The following is a 22,099-nucleotide window of genomic DNA, read 5'->3' on the forward strand; positions in this document are numbered from 1 at the left end:
TGCTATCAATATTACGCTACTTTGCGTAATATTGATAGTGTACTGTTCACAGAACTGCTTAATATGAATCTTAGCCACCCCCACCCCCGTCTCAGAGAAGAGAAATCACCTTGCTGCCTTCTCCCCCTTTACCAAAACAATTTGAAACATTTAAAAAAGTTTAGTATTAAACTGCCAGTAAGAAGTGTAAGTGTATGAGGAAGGGATAATTATGTTTAAATATACCAAACTATGGTCAGAAAAGCCAGATGGAGAAATTACAGGTTTAATGAACAAATTTAAATGATGTTTAAAAACATAAATCCTATCCAATATGGTAAATGAGACATTTCCAGCACAGGCCTTATCTCAGGTGTATTGTCTAGTTGTGGGGTGTACAGTTCTCCACACGTCCGCAAAACCACAAGCTTTTAAAATAGAGACTAGCTCTCTAACTGATTTGGCATTGGGGCTCTAACCTATTCCTGTCTTGTGCATTGTCTATTGTACAATTAAAATCACCACCCAATAAAACTACATCATCAGGCTTGTATTGTGATAAAATTCCATTCAGGGTTTGAAAAAAATTAACTACCATTCCCATTGTCCTCGACAAAAACATTAATAAGAAAGAACATTCTTTTGCCTACATGTGCCTCTACTGTCAGTAAACACCCTTTCACTATTTCACAAACATTAAAAGAATCGGGTTTAAGATCTTAAGAAAAGAAAATCACTGCTCCTGCACTAAAATGAATGCCATGGCTTAGAATAACTTCCCTTTGTCACTCGTTAAACCAGTCTGACCCATTCACTTCGTCAGAGTGTGTTTCCTGGAGGAAGGGTACTTTATTATTCTTCTGCAATAAATAATCAGTCACTCTCCTAACAGCGTCTCTGCCCGTTTATATTCAGGGTGCCTGTGGCAGGGCAGAAACCTTGCTGCTGTAAATAGTGTGTGTGTGGGAATGTAAGGTTGGCAGGTATGGGATTAAATCTATCCCAGTCAGCAATCACAGGTATGGCCATTCCCCAGTTAGGTAATTGGTGCTAATTTGGGAGTGGCCACATGTATAAAAGGATGGTGAAATCCTTTATCAGGTGGAGGATTTTGGGGGTGTTTGTGCTGTGATTTTTTTTATTGTTTTGTAATAGTGTATTGAAGGCTAATGCCCATCCTACAAGTGATTTGTTCTTTTGTTTGAACCTTTTATTTTGGCCCTCGTGGTGTGTTTATTTTGTTCCGTATTTGTGTTTGTTTAATAAATGTGCGCTTTAGTGCTTGAACTACAGCTTCTGTTTTCTCTTTCCTGCCCATAACAGCTTGGGCCTTGACGCTATCTTGTCACAATGCCTAATGTAAAATTAGCCATATGGTGTGGGGAGAAAAAAAGAAGCAGGCAAACAGAAAACTGAAAAAAGACGTATGGAAGATTAATCTCTTTTTTTTAAATTCTTTAGTCAGAGCATTACAACTGTCTTAGAGTAAGTTAAAGGCAGGCGTGGTATCCCTGTAAGTAAGCACTTCTCCCTCTGAGCTGCTGACTATTTAAACTCAAGGAACCCTTTGTCACTACCGCTCTCCCCGCTGCACTCCCCCGGCGTTCTGACTTACAAAGGTGGCGGAGGCTGTGCTTTTAGGAGTTGACCTCTCCCCTCTGTCTGATAAACATTCAGAGACGAGCATGAGCTTCGCTGACCCAGTGTGCTTAACGTTCATATGTCTCTTTCTTTTCAGATATTTAAACTCTGCAATGTCATTGTTTACATTAACATTTTTTACATCCCCTCCCAATTCTCTCTCAGTGCAGTAACACGCTGACAATAACAACTCCCCCCCCACCCCACAGTGGTTCCCTCAGCCCCAGCCGGAGATACAGTCTCTACGACACTTGGCTGAGTCGGATGGACCCTGAAATGCTGTTTTTTTCTGAACCAGCTGCAGAAGTCTGCGCTGTGGGTTCACATTGTCTGCTCACTGAACTGTGAGTCTCCAGATCTCTCACTGACACCCGCCAGTCTCAGTCTCACCATCTAGGAGCACCACCTCTACGACCAGGTGCACCTTAATAAGGAGGGTGTGAAGGCTTTTGCCAAGGCTCTCAAGGATGCCACTCTGGGCCAGCACCCTACCAACCCAACCAAACTCATGAACTGAGGAACAATGGCTACTGCAAGCCAGTTACAAAAAAACTAGACATGAATAAAAAAAAATATATAAAAGTGTATATATAGGTATTCATGTGTGTATGTATGTACATTGTGATTAGAAAGTAAGTTTACCATATGATATGGTGCGTTGATGTGGTAAACTTATTTTCTAATCACTCTGTAAATGTACGTGTGTGTGTGTATGTATGTATATGTCAGGGTTTCCCCTGGGTTCTAGATTTTTGTAGTCACTAGTGACTAATACTTTCTAAAAACATTAGTCACTCCAGATATTCAGTAGTCACTACTGGCGCACAGCTCAAGTCTTCAAGGGTGTTATGAATCCTGTTTTTATTTTATACCTTAAAACACTGTATTGACCAAAACAATTATTTAATTAAACCATTTTAATAATGCTCTACAGTTTAAATAAATTGGTAAGTTACAGCTGTAAAGTTTTAGAACATTAAAACTCAAGAACCAGATTTATTTGCCCTGAAAAGCTACTGTTTATATTAAATTTAAACAACAGGGCTTATTTAAAATGTACATATTTAATATGTAAATTAGTCGTGTGTGCACTGAACACTCTGTAACAGCACATCAGTCTGGTGTTAGCGATTAAACGTTGATTACATGACAAAAGTTTGCAACAGATTGGGAAGTGGTACTAAATAAAATGCGTTGTCTGCCATTTCAGAATTTTTCTCGAGTACCCCCAGGGGTAGGTGTACCCCAGTTTGAAAACTGCTAGAAGAAACCACATTACCAACAGATATAGTTTAATAGTCGTAGTATTTAAATGACATTGTCCTGACTGGTAGATTCTTCCAGCTTCCCCTTTTAGTTTGACAATTTCCATATAAAAAATGGCATTTTTATCTTAGCCACCAAGTAAATATTTTGGACAGTTTTCAAAACAATTGTTGCTTTAGTTTTTACAACACACGTTGGTTTTGTTGATAATATGATAAACGCGTATATCTGCTTCAGGTTAAACGATAGGCCCGTGTTACACAGAACACTACAAATAAAATGTCAAATATACACTATGTATTTTGTTGGTTTTGTGGATTTTCTATGTTTTTAACTTACTTTAATACTTCACATAATTATATAGTTTAGAAAATGCTACTTACCAAAACCATGCTGCACGTGAACTGTATTACATAATAATTTCCTTTATTCCGATTCCAGTGGTGTTTTCTCAATGCAAGATGTATTGTAGGCATATATACAGTGCAGTATAAAACTACATACACTGTATATATATATATATATATATATATATATATATATATATATCTATATATAATCTTATGATGCTCGTTATAAGCCTACTGGCGAAATGGTCAAGAGACAGTTGGTGCTTAACACATACGGAATAATTTTGGCCCTGAATTTTAGCATTTTTGGTCATAGAAAAGACACATTTCACATATTTTATAACGTTACCGTAGGCTACTTTTTTTTTTTTTTTTTTTTTTTTTTTAGTTAATGATGCGTTTTCATTTCACAAATCTTCTGCACACAGTATATTTAAGCACAAATATAATAACCTATATTTCAACAGTCACTGCCGAAGTTTATTACTTATTCTTCCTGAAGTATTGGTCGGGTGTAACAGGGATACGAGGTTATATTTGCGCCGGGCCATGTTGTTAACAAGCCTGATGACGCTGCCGTCCAGGCTTTACTGTGAAACTGACTGTAACCAGGGAGGGGTGTGAGTGCATTCTACTGGACTGGAGAATAATGGCACGGGAGTTTAATTATGAAAACGCAAGTGTAAACAAACAAGTAAAAAAAGATCAGCCTGTCGTCAGACATGTCATGGTAATACAAAATGCATTAATTTACTGCATATTGGTATTGATTGCGTCTGGTCAGGGAAGAGGGACACACGAGCGCGTTAAGAGAATTTCAGCGGGAAACTGGCGCAATGGCGCGGCCTAGCGCGAACACTGCGGATGCAAAGGTTTGAGCAGAACTCTCTGTAGTCGTGAAAGCGCAGCAGCAGAAGCTGTCAGGTTGCAAAAAATAATGTAAGGCTGAAAGCTACAGCAGCACCGAGGACAGCCTCATAAAGCGGTCTGGGTTACCATGGTAACTGACACGCAACATGAAACTGAGGCGCTGAATGGCTGACTGCATTTACATCATCTACCACGGGATGGGAACGTTGCAGAGTCAATGAATCGATGAGGCTGAGGCGCTGATCTGATCAGCAGCAATGACTCTATGGTTTAGAGATCCCTTCTTTTGAAGAACGAGACGTTGTGTGTGACTTTAACAAAAGGGATTTTTTTTATAGTACAAACAGAAACGATCATCACTAGTGACGATTCCACATTTTTTTGTCGTCACTTTCAAAAAACATTCGCAAATTACGAGAGTGACGAGCGACTGCGAAACCCCTGGTATATGTATGCAATAAGGCCTGACAGGCCGTCCGTATACGTCAAATATACAGACACCTCGGGGGGTCCGAGAAGTCAATTTTTTCAACATATACAGATGCCCTGATGGGCCTTATTGCATTTGTAATCCAGGTCAAAAAATGGATTTGAAGGAAAAAAAAGCATAAATAAATTGAGGAGATCTCAATGCCAGGACTGGCAGAGAGATGGACTACCTCAGCACAGAGGGTGGCAGCCACATGACTGGACAGATCCCTTTGTACCACACACATAACACCACACAAGTACAGCTATGACCGTGTAGTGCACGAGCTGGAAACAGGTACTGCATCTCTGTAAAGGTCTGGGTCTGTACATTATTAACAGCAGGATCAGAGGGGATTCTCTGGGCAGACACACATACAGCTCAGCCCTGGGCAAAAGCGTGGTAGACTACGCCATTACAGACATGGACCTAGAGTCTATTAACACTAGAACTGCAGCGGTTATACTCATACCTAGAGCCGCTGCCGGTGGTCATTATGACTGTTACATTTTAAACAACCTCAATATTAAAATGAAAGTCAAACCATTGGACACAACGTTTATTCAAGCACATCATATCAAACATCTGCAAAGCCGAAACACTGTATTTAAATGAGCAATTAAACATAAAAGGGTTTATTTTTTAACAGAGCATAAAATCATGTTATATATCCCACATCACATCTGTATTAACCTGTTGTATTTAACTTATCAAGTACCCAAACAAGTTCAAGAACATATCTTCTTTGCTTTACTGAATATTTCTTTCCAAAACCATACTTAGACAAGAGTTCCGGCTGCATTGGCTTTTACAAATTTGTTGTATTAATTCAAATTTAAAAGAAAATTATTAAACAGTGCTGCTTGCATCAATAAAAAAGCAAAACAAACCAATAAACTAAACCGTGCACCCCCTAGTAACCAGTAAACAAAAATGTTAGTGTTACATACGGTGCAGTACAATTACATTAAATTTCCAGCTGTACAAATACAGTAATCCTTATCCGACTGCGGTGGGACCAGAGTAAGGGCGGATATGTAAAAAGGCGGATGAATGAATCCTGTTTTAAATACCACTATACACAGCTGTAACAACTACTACAGTCACACAATGATTGTTTTGAGATTTAGCTCTTATTACGGAGCTCCCCTAAATCTCTTGTTTAGAAAGATACAGGGTATTAATGCTTGTGACAGAGTAGCCATCGCTGCTGAGTGACAGGCAGGAGATTGAGACTGAGGTTGAAGTTGATATGCCCCATAGGCAAAGGATTTATTTACATATCAACACACTGAACAGCTCACGTGACACCACCAATTTTATTTTTCAGTGTTCCATACATACCTACTAGATGTGCCTTCACAGCTGTGATAAAGAGTTAATGAAGGGTAGCACAAGGCACATGTAAGTAAACTGGGGGAAATAAACAGAAGAAGTAGTCCCACCAAGTCTCCATTGTAAGTAAAAAATAATGTCTGTGGTACAACAGCAGTTGCTGGACAGATAACTCATTAAAAAAAGAATCTAGTGTTTAGAGTTATCACTGCCAGATAATATTTACCTAGAGTAAGTGTTTCAATTGAAAACTGTTTTATTTCTATCTGACACTGTAGCTGCCTGTTTACTGCATATTTGAATAAACAGCCTGAACACGCGAAAGACTACGAGACTTGGATTTTGCATCAATTAAACAGGAAAAATAACTTTCTTTGCCATTTCAAACATTAAATTGTTTACCTTACACCTCATCATTTACACATGGTAAACGACCAAATACAAGGCATTACTTTGTGTTTACCATTTCAGCAGCATTATTAAACAGGCAGCTTCAGCCCACCACAAAAAGGTTGATTGAATTAAATACATTGAATTAAATACATAATCCCAGAAACTGGGATTATTCAATTGATCTAACCAGTAGCAGATGTAAATACTTCCCAGTTGAGATAGCCCAAATAGGGCTCTTAGATGTTTGATATGTATAACCTTGAAACACAAATACTGTATATGAGTCTCTAGTTTGTCTGATTAGACACTCTAGCATCTCAACTGAGCTACAATTAACAGATTATAAAATAACCTCTGTTGTATCCCCAACACTCTCACTGCACAGATATCATCCAAGTTTGTTCTCCATTATCTGTCCACTGTGACACAAGGAACTGAGGAGACCTCATGCTGACAGGCACAGTGCTAGGCGAACATTGGAACTGATAAACACTAAAATATATAATGGCAAGAACTTGGCTGTATTGGCCCATTGTTCATTGTTTTTGAAACAGCGATAATGGAATGTATTGTTTTGTACATATATGGAGGGTGTTCTATTTTCCAGTGGTGTTATATTTCTTATGCAAAGGCACAATTTACCATTAATAACACAACAGTAAACAACGTAGTATCTGTCCAAGTTGTCACTGATAGCAACAATTATAACAGTACTTGTTTAGGATTTGTTACCCATAAACTTACAAAAGGGTAAACAATGTTTAGCTGCATGCAGACTTAGTAAGGGGCCTTTTTAAAACAATTGGCTCCCCTGTATGCAAACATTTATGCACCACTATCTTCAGTTTACTCAACACCTACTCACCACCTTTTTTTATTGACATGTATGTGAAAACTGGCAGTTCTAGGAAATACAGATGAACCTGCTTTGTATCATGATTGATATTAAGAGAGGTTTTCAATTTCTCAAAGAACCTATGGTGCATGGCGAATGGTTTTTGAAAAAACGCGATAATAAGCAGGGTATGATATTAAGCGAGGTTATATAAAACAGGTTCATCTGAGTCAGAGTCAACGTGTCGGCTGGTTAACATATTTTCATATCACTGACCAGCCAAGCTGCTAAGTGTTGATTGCATTTGGAGATAAGAGAGCTTGAAAGTGTGATATAACAAATTGTTCCAAGATATTAAAAAAGCAGAAGATAGGAAATGAAACTACAGACAACGTCTAACCCTTTATCAGTGTTTCATACATTTCTTTTCATGTAAAACTATTGTGTAAAACTACTGAGTAAATGAAGGGTCACTTTAAATCAGACACAGTAACACCTATGTTTACATAACTTCATTTAGTGATTAAACAAACTATTACATAGTTTACCACTACTCATATTTAAGCATTTGAATGCAATGCAAGAAACACAGTTTACAGTATAACTAACACAGCTGGTAATTATACAGTATTGTTCTGATTAGCACTACAGAAAAACAATAACCTTTCATCTGTTAAACTACTGGAAACTTTTTTGCTGAACATCAGATTTGAAATTGACAGACAGGAGGTATGACTGCCATATTTGCCTTGTAATTGAAGTTTTACTGCTAAAAGAGCAGCTGTGAAAACAGGACTAATATTTTCCTATTCTAACAAAGTAAACAGTGTGACGACAATGAAAGACTTACCCAGCACGATCACCACAGTCTTCAAAAGGCTCATCATGGTGTCCCGGTTGCGGCGTGGCCCGGAGCTGTGACGCGACATCCTCATGGTTCTCTGGCGCACGTAGACAAATATGTGGGCATATAAGACCACCATAACCACAAAGGTGACCAGGTTGAAGATGGCCCAGAAGACCAGGTAGGAGTTGCTGTACAGCGGTGCCATGTTGGAGCAGGAAGAGATGCTACAGATGCAGTTCCAGCCCACACTTGGTATGCCACCCATAACGATAGACATGGTCCAGATGACTACAATCACGATTACAACCCGGTGGTTGCTCATGCGGGTATGCAGCTGCATGCGGAAGACTGTGATGTGCCTCTCAATGGCGATGGCCAGCAAGTTTGCAACAGATGCAGTGAGGCTAGTGTCAATGAGACCCTGGCGCAGGAGCCATGTGCTTACAGTCAACCTCCTGGTGTTTGGACCCGTGTTGAACATCAGGTAAAAGTAGGCCAGTCCAGCGAAGAAGTCTGCAGCCGCCAGGTTGGCCATGAGATAATAAATAGGGAAGTGGAAGCGTCGGTTTACATAGATGGCCACCATGACCAGTAAGTTGGCCAGCATGATAAAGATACACACAGTGATGCCCAGTCCCATCACAAGTTTGCTGACTGCATTCCATTCTGTGGCTAGGTATTTCCCACTGCGGTTGTAAAAGAAGGCGATTGTTTCGTTGTAGTAGCACTGTTCTTCCATCACGTCAACCTAGGTTTGGGAAAAAAAGAGACAATGTTATATCTGCTGCACAGGAGTAAATATTTTATAACAAAACCATACTTATGTTTTGTCAAGAAAACTGTTGTAGTTATACAAATGTTTAACGGTATGTCCTCCACTGACAACAGGTCACATCTTACAATGACACAGTTCGACATAATTACAAGACTCTGCTTGGGAGAGCCAGGAAATGCTTATTGATTTTATGTGAATTTTTTATCAACATCTACATGATGCAGGGGTGTGCAATTTTTTTTTTTTTAAAACTTGTTGTCCAAGGGACAAAATGCTAGAAAAATCTACTTGCCCCCTCCCCATTGCACAAAACACACACACAAAAGTAGAATATAACGTGTAGGATTTTGGTTTTATTTAACAGTGAACACAATCGATCTATTAGTGATTAACAGGAGTGGGTCTAGCCTTGTAGCGTGACAGGTTCATAACATTTTTTGGGAGGGCAACATTCTTTCCCAGCACTACTCTCACTGAAAAATAAACACATAAATAAATCAACCCTTTGCGGTCCTAAAAATACGTCAAGCATAGGTCCCTAGTCGTTTTTTCTCTGGAAAAAGCAGAGAAAAGCTTTCAATGTAAAGCAAAAGTCACCGCTTGCAAAACAATACCTAGACTTAATATCGTCTGTTTAACTGTTTACTTACTGCAGTGTACTGAGTTTCTATAATCCTTAAAGATAGCGGCCGAGAATCACGTACGAGAGAATAAAGTCTCACAGCACTTAAAATATCCAGCACTACTTTTACTTATTTATTTATTTCAACCAGAACTACTCAGAACGCAGCACAAAGTGCTTTCGTAACCGACACCCACTTAGAGATTGTTGTAGCGTTTCAGGCATTCTAAATTTGGTGAAAAATACAGTAGCTTGGTGTCTTAAAATATCTCTGCAGGATTTTCCCGCACTGAAAGTTGCAGATATGCGGGAGCAACTTGGAAAATGCATGATTCCCGCAATCCCGTGCTGAAATTCAAGCCCTGTTACTGTGTTGATTTCAAAACAAGAAAAGCTGCCTCATGTTTACAGTTGAAAACCAATCAATGGCAGTGTTTTAAAAGGCGATTGGAAGAATATCATCCGGGGCGCTGACATTTTTACTGCCGTATCAGGAAGTAAACTTACAATGAGTACAAGTAACCTGGTTTCTGCACACCCCTAATACATACTGACCCAGACATGTCAACCCCTATGGGTTCACACCAGTGAGACCCTGTCACAAAGACGGCCAGAGTGGGTGGCGTCAGACCAGAAGCAGGAAATAAACAGACAGAGATGTGTGGTTTGGTGAAGCTGAGCGAATGCTTTCGCTCAGCATTTAATAAACAGAACAGAAAATAAAAGGTTTTAAACACAAAACAGGACACAGCACTTGCGCCAAAATAAATAGACAAACAAAACGAACTAAACAGTGCACAGACAGACGAACACAACACGGTGAGCAGATTTTACTACTACTTCTTATTATTCTTTTTCCTAACATTTACCTCCGCTCCAATCCCGTTCTCCAATCACCGAACACCTAACCCTGAGTGAATGAAATGTGCATCTATATATACTGTTGTGCTGGGATTCAATTACTAATTAATTATTCACTTGAATCCCAGCACATGAATTAATTCTGTGCAACCCCGTGCTCACATATTACATTTAACCAGCACGTGAAGTGATTTGTGCCCTCCTCGTGCCTAAATACAAATCTACCTTTAAATCACACGTGAAACACAGACCCGTTTATATCCCGTGTACCAATCTATACACAAACATTAACACACGAAACATACAACACATAATATGCACACAGGGGCGGGGCACATTGCCACAGACCCCTATTGAAAAAACCTTGGGATTGATGAAAATCCTTAAACCTAGACTTAAGGGCTATGTACACCGAATGGGAACAACGTGAGTGAGCAAATTCGATTAGAATAAAGTATGCACATCGGAAGCGAAGCGAATTACACAAATAAAGTACGAGTACATAAAAAAAAAACACAACTGTAGCTAGTCATGAAAAGAAAAGACTGTCTCCTTTTGCTCCTTTTGTGGAGACTAAATAAAATTGTATGGGTACACTACACTAAAAAAAGGAAATTTAAACAGTGAATGTTTATATGTGATCTGGTTTAACCGTAAGAATCCATTGCACGGATGTGAGAACCCTCAAAATTGTGAAAAACCGTGAGTTTCAAGGGTAAACCTTGAGACTTGACATGTCTGCCTACAGTTTCTGCCACAAAATGTAACAGATATACCATCTTTAAAGCTGCTTACCTCATTCATTGTAAACAAACTAGATATTGTTCTTGTCAGCTCACCCAAGCTCAGGTTTACTTTTTGATTTATCCGGTCACAACCTAACAAACACATTATATTTTACACACCACTTTCTATTCTTTTTTTTCCTCTTACTGCACCACAGTACCCTATCCTGAATTCATTTTGCTTGCTTTGTAATATTTGGCTTCAGAATGTTGCCTTAATCCTACAAGGGGAGCCTACAACTACTGAAAATTGGTATTAGAAATGCAGTGAAGTTTATGATCGGAGTCTCAGACAGCAGTGCCTACAAGGCAGTCACAACCCTAATTGACAGTCTTATTCAGGGACTGATTTCCCTCTTCCCTCGCTCTCAGAAAAAAGAATGATTTCTGATTTCATAGTTGCAAGGAATCATGGGAGTCATAAAATAATGTGACTTACAGTTATTGGTAGAGAGATCTAAAAGAACAGTAATCCCTAAAAATATATATATATTTTTTAAATCACAGGAAGAACTCGGGAAGTATGAAAGAATTTTATGAACACGTATGACCCATCCACAAATCTGTAATTTCTCCACAAAACACACCAAAACAGTACAGAAACATCAAACCAGAAGGTCATGAGTTTTTCCCAGGGACAGAAAATTAAAGAGCCAGTATGTAGTGTTTACTTTGCACAGTAATTCTCTTTCAATGAGGTAAAATCCACAAGAGACACAAATCCTGTGATACACTGTCATTAGCAATCCCACATACTGCTTTAAGAACCAAGGAGGGAGTTAACTGGAGCCACTCCTGATGCATCATCAGGTTTTAGTAAAAATATAATCCTACAACAGCTGGTGCAGAAAAAGGAAATGTTATTTTTTAACAAATAAGCACTTTGAGTAGATGCTTTAGTAACTATTCCTATAGATAAAAAATAATTATACTATATAGACAAGTATGTTAGAAACCTGCAGTTGCTAATTCTAATGCCTGAAAATGATTAACCACTATGTAACTGTACTAGTTTCTAGTCCTAGAGATCATTTTATTTTGTTTCAGAACAGTCTTTCAAAGAAACATCTAAAGTGGTTTTCTGTATGCAACAGGGGTGCAGAGATACTTTGCTTTCAAGCCTTTCACTTCCATTCTGTCCAACAAACTCTGCAGAACAATTCTAGTTCCCCAACAACTTGTTTACCAACCTCTGGAGCTTTGCCCATGATTGAACCAACATACCAAAGAAAAATACGCATAAATACTCAGCTCTCTTGCTAGCCTAACAATCAATAGTACACAGTCCTGGCCAATTTATTCATTTAGAGCAGGAATAGGCCATGTCAGTCCTGAAAAGCTATTCCACTAAAGCTATGTAGGGATAATTAAATGACTAGGTACAAGGGACTTGGTTAGAGGGTTATTAGCTTCACCAATTAAGGATATGGATAGAATAAATAATTGAATTGAGGTTTATCTACAAACTTTGTCCAAATAAGCTTGTTTTTCCAAGCATGTAGATTTGTGTGCGATTTTATAATTAATTGTGAAAGCCAAAGTCTTCACAGCTGTGGACTCAGTTCACGCATTGCAATAGCCCCCGTACGAGAGCAGACACAGCAAATTTAAAAGTCAGTCGTTCGCACTGGAAGTTGGTAAAAAAAAAAAACTTGGTAATAAAAACATTAAAACAGTGCTGTTAAAGCAATTGTGTTTTTGCTAGATGGGTTTCCATTGACGTAAAATGCTGAAAACACAGTTCTTTCTTAAATGAGGTGCTTTAAACTAGTTTTCAAACATATACTGAACAATACACATTTTTATTTCTTAGTTAATCAAAATGATTGACAGGAGACCGAGGCAGAGGTTGCAGTTGACACACCCCGCAGGCTCAGATACACACACTGACTCCCGTAACACTACACGGAGGACATACGACAGTTCATACAAAAGGCGAATTAAAATACTGTACAAAAAATACTACCAGTAATAGGTGCCATGAACACACAAAGCTCTCTGGAAGTCGGGACCCGCGTCCTTTACACACACACAGGGTTTGTTGGGAGTCTCAAGTTTGCAGGTGTCTACGTCCCTGGGTCCCGTGTCTGTCCATTTAATAAAATCATGTAGGTAATACAGAACTGGAAAACATGGACCCAGGTATATCTTGGATCGGAGCGGACTGAAGGACTGAACACTTTACTGAGTTGTGTCCCTTTCACGTGACCTCCTGTAGTTACACTACTGTTAAGTTTAACGGTATACTGGTTGCTGGTTAATTCTTCGCAGAATAAGTGGTAGTTATGAGGTTGTGTACATGTAATTTTGTTTTTCAGATGCCCGTAGCTAGATATATAGAGAAAAAGAAAGAAATGCCGTCATCTAAAATCACCCTACTACTAGCCAATCGTATTAAATATGTTTTAAAAATGAGCTCCACTTGAGTTAAGTTTCAGTCTTTTCATTTTCATTGAAAGTCGGAGACTAGAAATCCCAAGTAGAAGGCAGGGGGGTATGCGGGTTCTCCCCCAGCGTGGGTGGAGGGGGGTATGCGGGTTCTCCCCCAGCGCGGGTGCAGGGGGGTATGCGGGTTCTCCCCCTGCGCGGGTGCAGGGGGGTATGCGGGTTCTCCCCCTGCGCGGGTGCAGGGGGTATGCGGGTTCTCCCCCTGCGCGGGTGCAGGGGGGTATGCGGGTTCTCCCCCTGCGCGGGTGCAGGGGGGTATGCGGGTTCTCCCCCTGCGCGGGTGCAGGGGGGTATGCGGGTTCTCCCCCTGCGCGGGTGCAGGGGGGTATGCGGGTTCTCCCCCTGCGCGGGTGCAGGGGGGTATGCGGGTTCTCCCCCAGCGCGGGTGCAGGGGGGTATGCGGGTTCTCCCCCTGCGCGGGTGCAGGGGGGTATGCGGGTTCTCCCCCTGCGCGGGTGCAGGGGGGTATCTGGGTTCTCCCCCTGCGCGGGTGCAAGGGGGTATGCGGGTTCTCCCCCAGCGCGGGTGCAGGGGGGTATGCGGGTTCTCCCCCAGCACGGGTGCAGGGGGGTATGCGGGTTCTCCCCCTGCGCGGGTGCAGGGGGTATGTTTTAAAGATTTAAAGAGCAAGTAAAAGTTACTTATATGTGTCTATGAAAAGTAATTCCAAATTAATTTATATATTTTAAAACCAGAAACTTGTCACACAGTCATTTTTAAAGTAAGTAAAGTCCACATATTTAAGTTAACTGTTTGGCTTTGCAATAATTTATTACACAGCACAAAGTGGTGAAAGACAGAATCAGACACCAATGAAATAAAGAAATTATATTTCAGGCACAAAAACAAACAGTGACGGTGTTTACATGGACCAGTCATGACAGTTTTCCTCTCATGACAGTTTTCCTTTCAGGAAATGCTTTGCTATGCTGTTCTGATTTAGGAAAAAAAGTCGGCTGTACATTAGGAAAAGAAAGACTCTGAACATCGTGAGGAGAGCTTCATGCGTTGCTGTGAAGATTTAAAAAAATAATTAACATGTCGCGCACATTCTGAATTATCACACATTACTTGTTTGTGTCTCATTACCTTTCCAACACGGACACACACACACACATAAAAGTATATAAAAATAACTTCTACTAAGTACAAGTTTTACTACTTAAAAAATAGACATGCATAACATTTAAAGTTTTATTTACACTACAGTTACACTACAATACAATAAAAAACTGTATGATCCTTTGGCCTATGTGAATATAAGATATATCTGCTGGTCCCTATATCCTGCCTCTGCTCTGAGAAGCCAGTGACTGCTGGTCTGCAGCTGCCGTAGAAGTGCCAGGCACAGAATCTGCTTAACACACACACACATTACAATGAAATGTGGATGTCTTGTAATATTACAAACATTCAAACAAAAGTATTTATTTAAAGCGATACTGTACATTTATGTTGTTTGTTAACTACATCCATTATTTATTGCACAATATACCAATTGATGCAAACAATTCATTCCAGTTCTGTGCGGTGGAAGAAGAGGTGGAGCTCTGTTGTTCCTGGGACATCTTAAATAAAATTATAGAAAGAAAATACTACTACTACGACTAATAATAATAATAATAATAATAATAATAATAATAATAATAATAATATGAGGCTAGTTGTGCTTAACAACATGCATTTACACAAACATTAATACAGGCTATACGAGAGGTTTACATATGCAGCGTCTTGTACGTTCTTTCTTGTCTTTGTGTGTGTGTGTGTGGTTTGTTACGGCTTTGCTTAAGAAAAACGTGAGATTCCACCAGTTAAACAGGATTTGTTTATGACTGTAAGTCACCCTGGATAAGGGCGTCTGCTAAGAAATAAATAATAATAATAATAATCTTGACTGCTGAGAAAGCGATTGACCTTAAAGTCACGCCGACCAGAGGACGTTCTTTTGCTGTTTCAGGATGTATTCACGTGACAACGTCACACAGTCATGACTGTAGAGTTGAGTTTCAAGTGTATGTAAACCCAGCAAATGTCACATTATATAGATACCATAATACCAAGTGAGCCAGAAGAGAACAATGTGAAGCAATTTCTAAATTAAAGACGATAAGAAGCAGTATTAATTGGTAGTAAATTTGAATACAGAAAAGATAAGTGTAACCTGTGTTTTGTTTTCTATCTTTTCAAATATTCCACTTTTTCTTTTGCATTTTATACAAAAAAGACCAATTTTAAGTTTCTAAAAATATTAATGGAACCAATCAGTCATTACATTTATTTGTAGTCTTCCAAGATTTTGAGTATACATACTTTCCCATGTCACCGTTTCTCATTAACTACGGAGTCAAATAAATAAATAAATAAATAAATAAATAAATAAATAATACATTTTAATAAATGCGCTTGCAATTTCCAACACTGTTGATTTTAGTTTTCAGTTTGTTTCTGTTGCATTTTCTGAAAACATAAATGCGATTCCTACAGCAAGTTGTATTATTTTTTCTTTCGTTTTTAATAGTTTTTTCAATTCTGTTAACTGTTGCTTGATTAAAATAAATGCAAATAATAAATAATGTATTGGCATTTACTTGAACAACGTAGCTTGAAAGTAAAAGTCCAGTACATAAATATCATAAATATGAAATGGAAAAACATGGAAACTACTTCAAATGGAAAAGAGTAATGATGAAACGAAAAATCACTTTGGTCTACAAATGACATTTATATACACAAATGTTTTTGGATATTTCTTATTCATTTTATCAATATTAGCACAAACCGACATACCACTTCTTTAGGAGATTAGCATGAGCTACTATAGGAAATCTGGAGCAGCTTCCCTTTTTGGCTGGTGCTTGCAGTCTGATATAAAACACTGCAGTACACAGCTTACTAGAAATCACATTAATGTTTATGTAGTCCCCTGGACAAGGGGAAAAGTTATCAACGTAGATTGTATACACTCTATATAACACTTTAAATGTAATACTGTAGCTCAATTTTGCCAGAACGTGTCCCCACGAGATGATTGATGAGACAACTATACAGCTGGTGAGTGTGTAGGAGTAAAAAGTTTCAAAGTGAAAGCAAACGCAGAGTTAACCCATTAAGGCCTACATCTATGTTTGCACCATGCCTTTTAGCACCCTAAAGGCCTGGACACACCAGCTCTTCCCGTCGCTTTGCTTTTTTTTTTTTGACGTACAGTAGATAGTGGAGACAGGAAGAAGAGATTTGTACTGTACATAAGCTTAAACATAAATTTCCATCTGACTTGAACTTCTTAAAAAGGGAATTTACATAGTCTTCTAAAATAAAGAACCTTTGTCTTTAATCATCTTTAGTACTGTGCCTATAATCACAGTATGTGTTTATGCGTACTTGTTTGTGTGTGGGCGCACTTTTTATCTGTATATGCAATTTGTGATTATGCAGCAAAAGATCTGACCGGTACATCTTATAGCTCATATAGTGATATTTTGCGTTTAATAAAGACTGAATCAGCAAAATAAAATCAACAGTCATATTAATTAATTGTGCAATACGTATATCGTTTCCTGAATGAATTGTATATGCTAGGTTTCAGATCGATCTTAAGTCAATGCATGAGACATTATACAATGCTATAACATATACTCACTGTATTTTGTACACTTCAAGTAAACAAGACAATCTTACATAGAAAATACAGGTTGTTTGTTTAAAATATATATATATATATATATATATATATATATATATATATATATATATATATATATATATATATATATATATATATATATGGTATACAATTTAGAAATAGCAGGCACTTTTTTTACACAGAGAATTGTGGGAGTCTGGAACCAACTCCCCAGTAATGTTGTTGAAGCTGACACCCTGGGATCCTTCTTATGTTCTTATGTTCTAATATATCTGTATTTTGTACACTTTGAGTAAAAAAGACAATCTTACATAGAAAACATAGGTTGTTTGTTTAATTAAATAAATAAATAAATAAATAAATAAATAAATAAATAAATTACAATTTCATAACTCTGCTGTACGGTAACTGACTCAGGTATATGATTGTACAGTTCGGCCTTCATCACCAACATCGCTTGTAAGCTCGAAACTGATTGGTCCATCACGATTCACGGTGTCAATGGAAACAGAAGTCTGGAAATGAAATGCCCTCACAGAAGGAATGTTTCACTCTACTTATATCTGTATACTCGTTCTCCACTCTGAACCCCCTTCCCCTAACAAGGAAAGTTGCAAGCTTTTATATTCTGGCCGAGGGGTTAACTAGCTATTAATGATCTTATTACCCCTCGGCCATAGTCTGCACGAGTTTAATAAGGATGCACGACTGTCAGCTAGTTAAATAATCAGTAGCTGATCAGTCCCGCATCCTTACAAGGTTTTAAAATCAAAAATACAAAACAATAACACATAAAGTCTGCGACTTTACGTCCATTCCGCAAATATAAATAATAATATAAACTGCGCACATATATATATATATATATATATAGGGGCGGGACACTCCGCCACACATCCCTTTCCATGGGACTAATCTGTTTGTTTTTAACTTATTCAAGTTTCACTTTGTGTTACAGATGGAATAGAAACAAAGACACAAGTTTATTTGTTTTAAGTTGCACACTCACATATTGTGTGAAGAAAACTTTTTGTGTGCACATCACCTTGCTTAAAACCACATTGTTGCACAGTTTTCACATTGTTTTCACAGTTTTCTATATTATAGAGTCTAGCTGCTATATTATAGTATAGCAGTTATACTATTAATATGTCACATACATTTTAAAATGTTTGTAATGATACTATTATTTGTTTATTTAGCAGACGCCTTTAACCAAGGCGACTTACAGACTAGGGTGTGTTCTATTATTAAAGTACTATTCATATGGTAACATTTTTAAGTCTTGTTCAACATACAAACATTACATTATATAATTATTATATTGATTAAAAATTTGCGAGTAAAATACTTCTGGCCCACCTACTCCTGACTTTTTTCTAATCTGGCCCCCTTAAAAAACTACAATTGTCCCGCATTATACCGCCTCCCTTTATAACGCCACCCTCGCATGCCGCCAGCTATTCTCTCTGAACAAATGTCACCAATAATAATTTCACCAGTTATATCGCCACCCCGCTGTCCGCCATCCGCCAACTTCCCAAGCCAAGCAAATGTAAATATAAGCATTGTAGTTCCCCTCATTGTAGCGCCAGCAAAATAATCATGGCCAATTAAAACAAGTTATCAAGTCAACCTTTGACTCGCTTTCCTAATTCCTTGTTAACTGAACATTCAGGAAATAAATAATAATAATAATAATAATATCAATGTCATCAACACTCCCGCTCCCAAAGCAAGACAGAAAGTACAAAATGGCGAGTTCACCTTACATTTAACACCAGAGCAAAAGAAAAAAAACCTGCATGTATGCATCTGAAAAATAAGAAAGCAAGACATTGCAAATGTTTTCTCGCCTAAGTGAGGCATACTGTTAATCGAAGGACAATTGGAGACATTGTAATGGATAAAAACAAATGGCTTACTTTGATGGAATGGGTCGATTTGTTTAACCTGAAAAGGGCCTGGCGCAGTCTAAAATAAGTGACTTTTAAAAACCAAGGTTAAAAAAAAAAAAAAAAAATACGGTAAGAGGTTTGTTTGCGTGCAAGATTTGCACAAATAAAGGCTGACTTAAACTAAAGCATCAATTTTGTAAACAGCAGAATAGTTTTTTCTTTTTACTTTTCGTTTAAGAAAAGTGTTTGCCTGTACATATTAAACTTTTTTTTTTTTTAACTGCTTAAAAAAGAATGCTGTTGAGCTTAAATTGCTTTGTGAAATAAATAGTGGCATCGTTCAATGGGGGATAGTATTCAGCAGGCTTAGTCATGCCACAAATGTTCAAATGACCAGTACAGTAAAAAAAAACAAAAAAAACAAAAAAACAATTTCATAAAAAAAAAAAACACGACGATTTGTTTTTATGGAATTGTTGTTTGGGTGATTTGACACCGAGTGCTAAATGAGTAAACAGTTCCTCAAAAGTAACCATGTATGTTTCATACAGATGGGAAAAGATGATAAAACATCACTAGTAGACTTATTGTTGTGTTAAGAACTAGTACTGTAGTTTTAAAAAAAGATTCATGTTTTATTAAAAAAGGCCTGGAGATACTGTAATTTTATAACTAAAAAAATAAAACATTTGAATTTATTGCAAACATAGAAGGTTCTGGGTGTGTGTCTGTTTTTTGTTTTTTTTTTACCCTCACTTTAACGCCACAGTCGCTTATTGCCTGTTTTTGCCCTTGGACCATACCAGGCGGTATAAAGAGGGTTGACTGTAGTTGAAGAGACCTGCCCTACAAGATGGCAGACGATATCAAGGGTGTTTTTTTTTTTAAAGTTGTGTCTAGGTTATGGGCAGGTGATGAGTAAACCTAGACATAAACCTTGAATTGTGAACTCACTGCCTGCTTGTCAAAGGGAACTGTTTCTTGGTTAAAAGTGGCTGTAAAGACTAAAAGCTTCCAGCCACTCAGACTCAAAATTCATTCCACACAGGAAAGAGATACTAGTACTGCCAATTGATGCAAACAATGTAAAATGCAATTGACTCCATACTGCCTTAGGGTAACGGCATAGATAGATTCTATTAAAGCACTCCTTTTTAGAGCTGCTGCACTTTTTTTTTAAGACTAATGTTTTTACTCTCCTTTTAAATCGTAATTGGTACCAGGATTGTTTATATTTAAAAAGTCTTCCATAACTATTAAACACTTAACAGCGCTAAATTTGAAAATAAATAAATAAATATATAAACTTAATTTCAATGACAAACATTTCAACTAGATGTAATTTTCAAAATGTTTTATTAAATGTATTATTCTTTTATAGTGTTTCATACATTTAAAAAGTCAACAATATCCAATAACTTTAACTGAGAGGCTTTCTTCCCCTTCCCCTTACATTTGCCTTGATAGGTTACACCTCTGTCTGTTTACAATAAATCTCTATTCCACTGAGGGGTGTCCTGGAAAACCATGATATCCTACTGCGAAAAACAGTGATATTGTAGCATTTCAACATGTTTTTTATTTTCTTTGATTAATATTATAATTTAAAACTTTTTTTTTTTAACCCAAACCTTGTGTGGGTTACTGTATCAAGTTTTCCCAGAATACTCCATTTTGCAGATGCTCCTTTAATATCTTACCCAGCACTGAAGATGCTGCCGAATGTGGCCTCTCTCAAGAAGAACGTTTTTTTTTTTTTTTGTCATGTAGTGATGTGTTTTTTTTTTTTGTCATGTAAAACATAGTCAGATCAGTGCTTGCTCAATAAGAGTCCAATTATGGCAGAGGGGTCTTGTTGGCTTCAAAGTGAACTCAGCATATGAATGTTTAGCATCATAGGAGGCTTGGGAATAAATGTTTGTTGCCATATACTGCATAAGAAACATCTGTATGGTTGCTAATGACATCATAGCTAAAGCAGTTATATGCTTAACACGAACACACAAGATTCATCTGTTTTTATTAAATGGTAAATGTAATTACGAACACATTCAGAAAACATTGCACTTGCGTTTTGAGAAGTTTCTAACAAGGGCTGCTAACAGTCCTTAGTCTAAGCAGCATCCTGTATTGGTTGATATAAATTCCAAAAGGAGAGGTGTTTTTTTTGTTTGTTTTTTCAGAATTAGTAAAAATGTGAAGATTTTGTTTTAACAACAAAGTAATAAGATGATTTCATTAAAAAATTATGTTCGAATCACTTTCTCAATTTACCACAAAAATCAAACATTATTATTTTATTTTTGTAATGGAATCTTACTTCTATAGAGGTTTGTCTCTATGTTCGGAAAATATACGCTTTCCTTCTAATCAAAAGGAATGTGCAGCGCCTCCACAACCCACCCACACACACACATTGAACCATTGGGCTGGTAGGGTATAGGGCTGTTACTGCGACTCATGTAGGACTGTGGTCTGAACTTATTAAACTGTCAGCTGCTGGAAATTGGAGTCCCTGCTTTTGAGTCTGGGTCAGGCTGGAGTCAAAGTCTCTTGACAATGCTCAGGAATGCCCCGATTCATAAAATTCAAGAGATTTGAAATGAAAGTGATCAAAAGTAAGATATGAGAAGTGCCAGTCTGCCATCGGTTTGCTCTGAATCCCGTACATGTTATACTTTTACATCAGTTTACCTACTGCCTTTGGGCTCCAAAGAACACCAATGGCTTTTTCAATTTTGTATAACTAGCGTAATTGTGGATGTGTTAAAAGATGCTACACATTTTTACTAATTTAGGTGAAGATATAATTATTCATCCATAACTAAAATATTACAATATAGAAACTAAAAGAAAATGTTACTATCACTACATATTGTGACTAGAAGTGTTTCTAAAAAATAACTAGTCATTTGATAAATAAGTGTATTAAAGCGTCGGGTTTCTTGAAGTTCCCCACTTAGCCTAGTTTATAGTGAAAAAACAAGTCTGTGGTTATTGCATGCTGTTTAGAGATCATTTATAAAAATTACAGGCAGAGAAAGGAAAACACATGTAACCTTGCAGTTTGTTTGTTAAT

The 22,099-nt window shown here is 37.7% G+C and overlaps 1 protein-coding gene across 1 annotated transcript in view; it reads right to left on the reverse strand.

The window, feature by feature from the left end:
* LOC117420893 (lysophosphatidic acid receptor 1-A-like) overlaps positions 1 to 22,099 on the reverse strand; it is a 59,970-nt gene that overhangs the window by 12,748 nt on the left and 25,123 nt on the right. Inside the window, exon 2 of the mRNA XM_034034630.3 lies at positions 7,989 to 8,733. Within this exon, the coding sequence (XP_033890521.1) occupies positions 7,989 to 8,724 (736 nt within the window). The 5' untranslated portion in view covers positions 8,725 to 8,733. The remainder of the gene's footprint in view (positions 1 to 7,988; positions 8,734 to 22,099) is intronic.

The sequence above is a fragment of the Acipenser ruthenus genome, chromosome 1, assembly GCF_902713425.1.
Source record: "Acipenser ruthenus chromosome 1, fAciRut3.2 maternal haplotype, whole genome shotgun sequence".
In the NCBI taxonomy this organism is placed as follows: Eukaryota; Metazoa; Chordata; class Actinopteri; order Acipenseriformes; family Acipenseridae; genus Acipenser; species Acipenser ruthenus.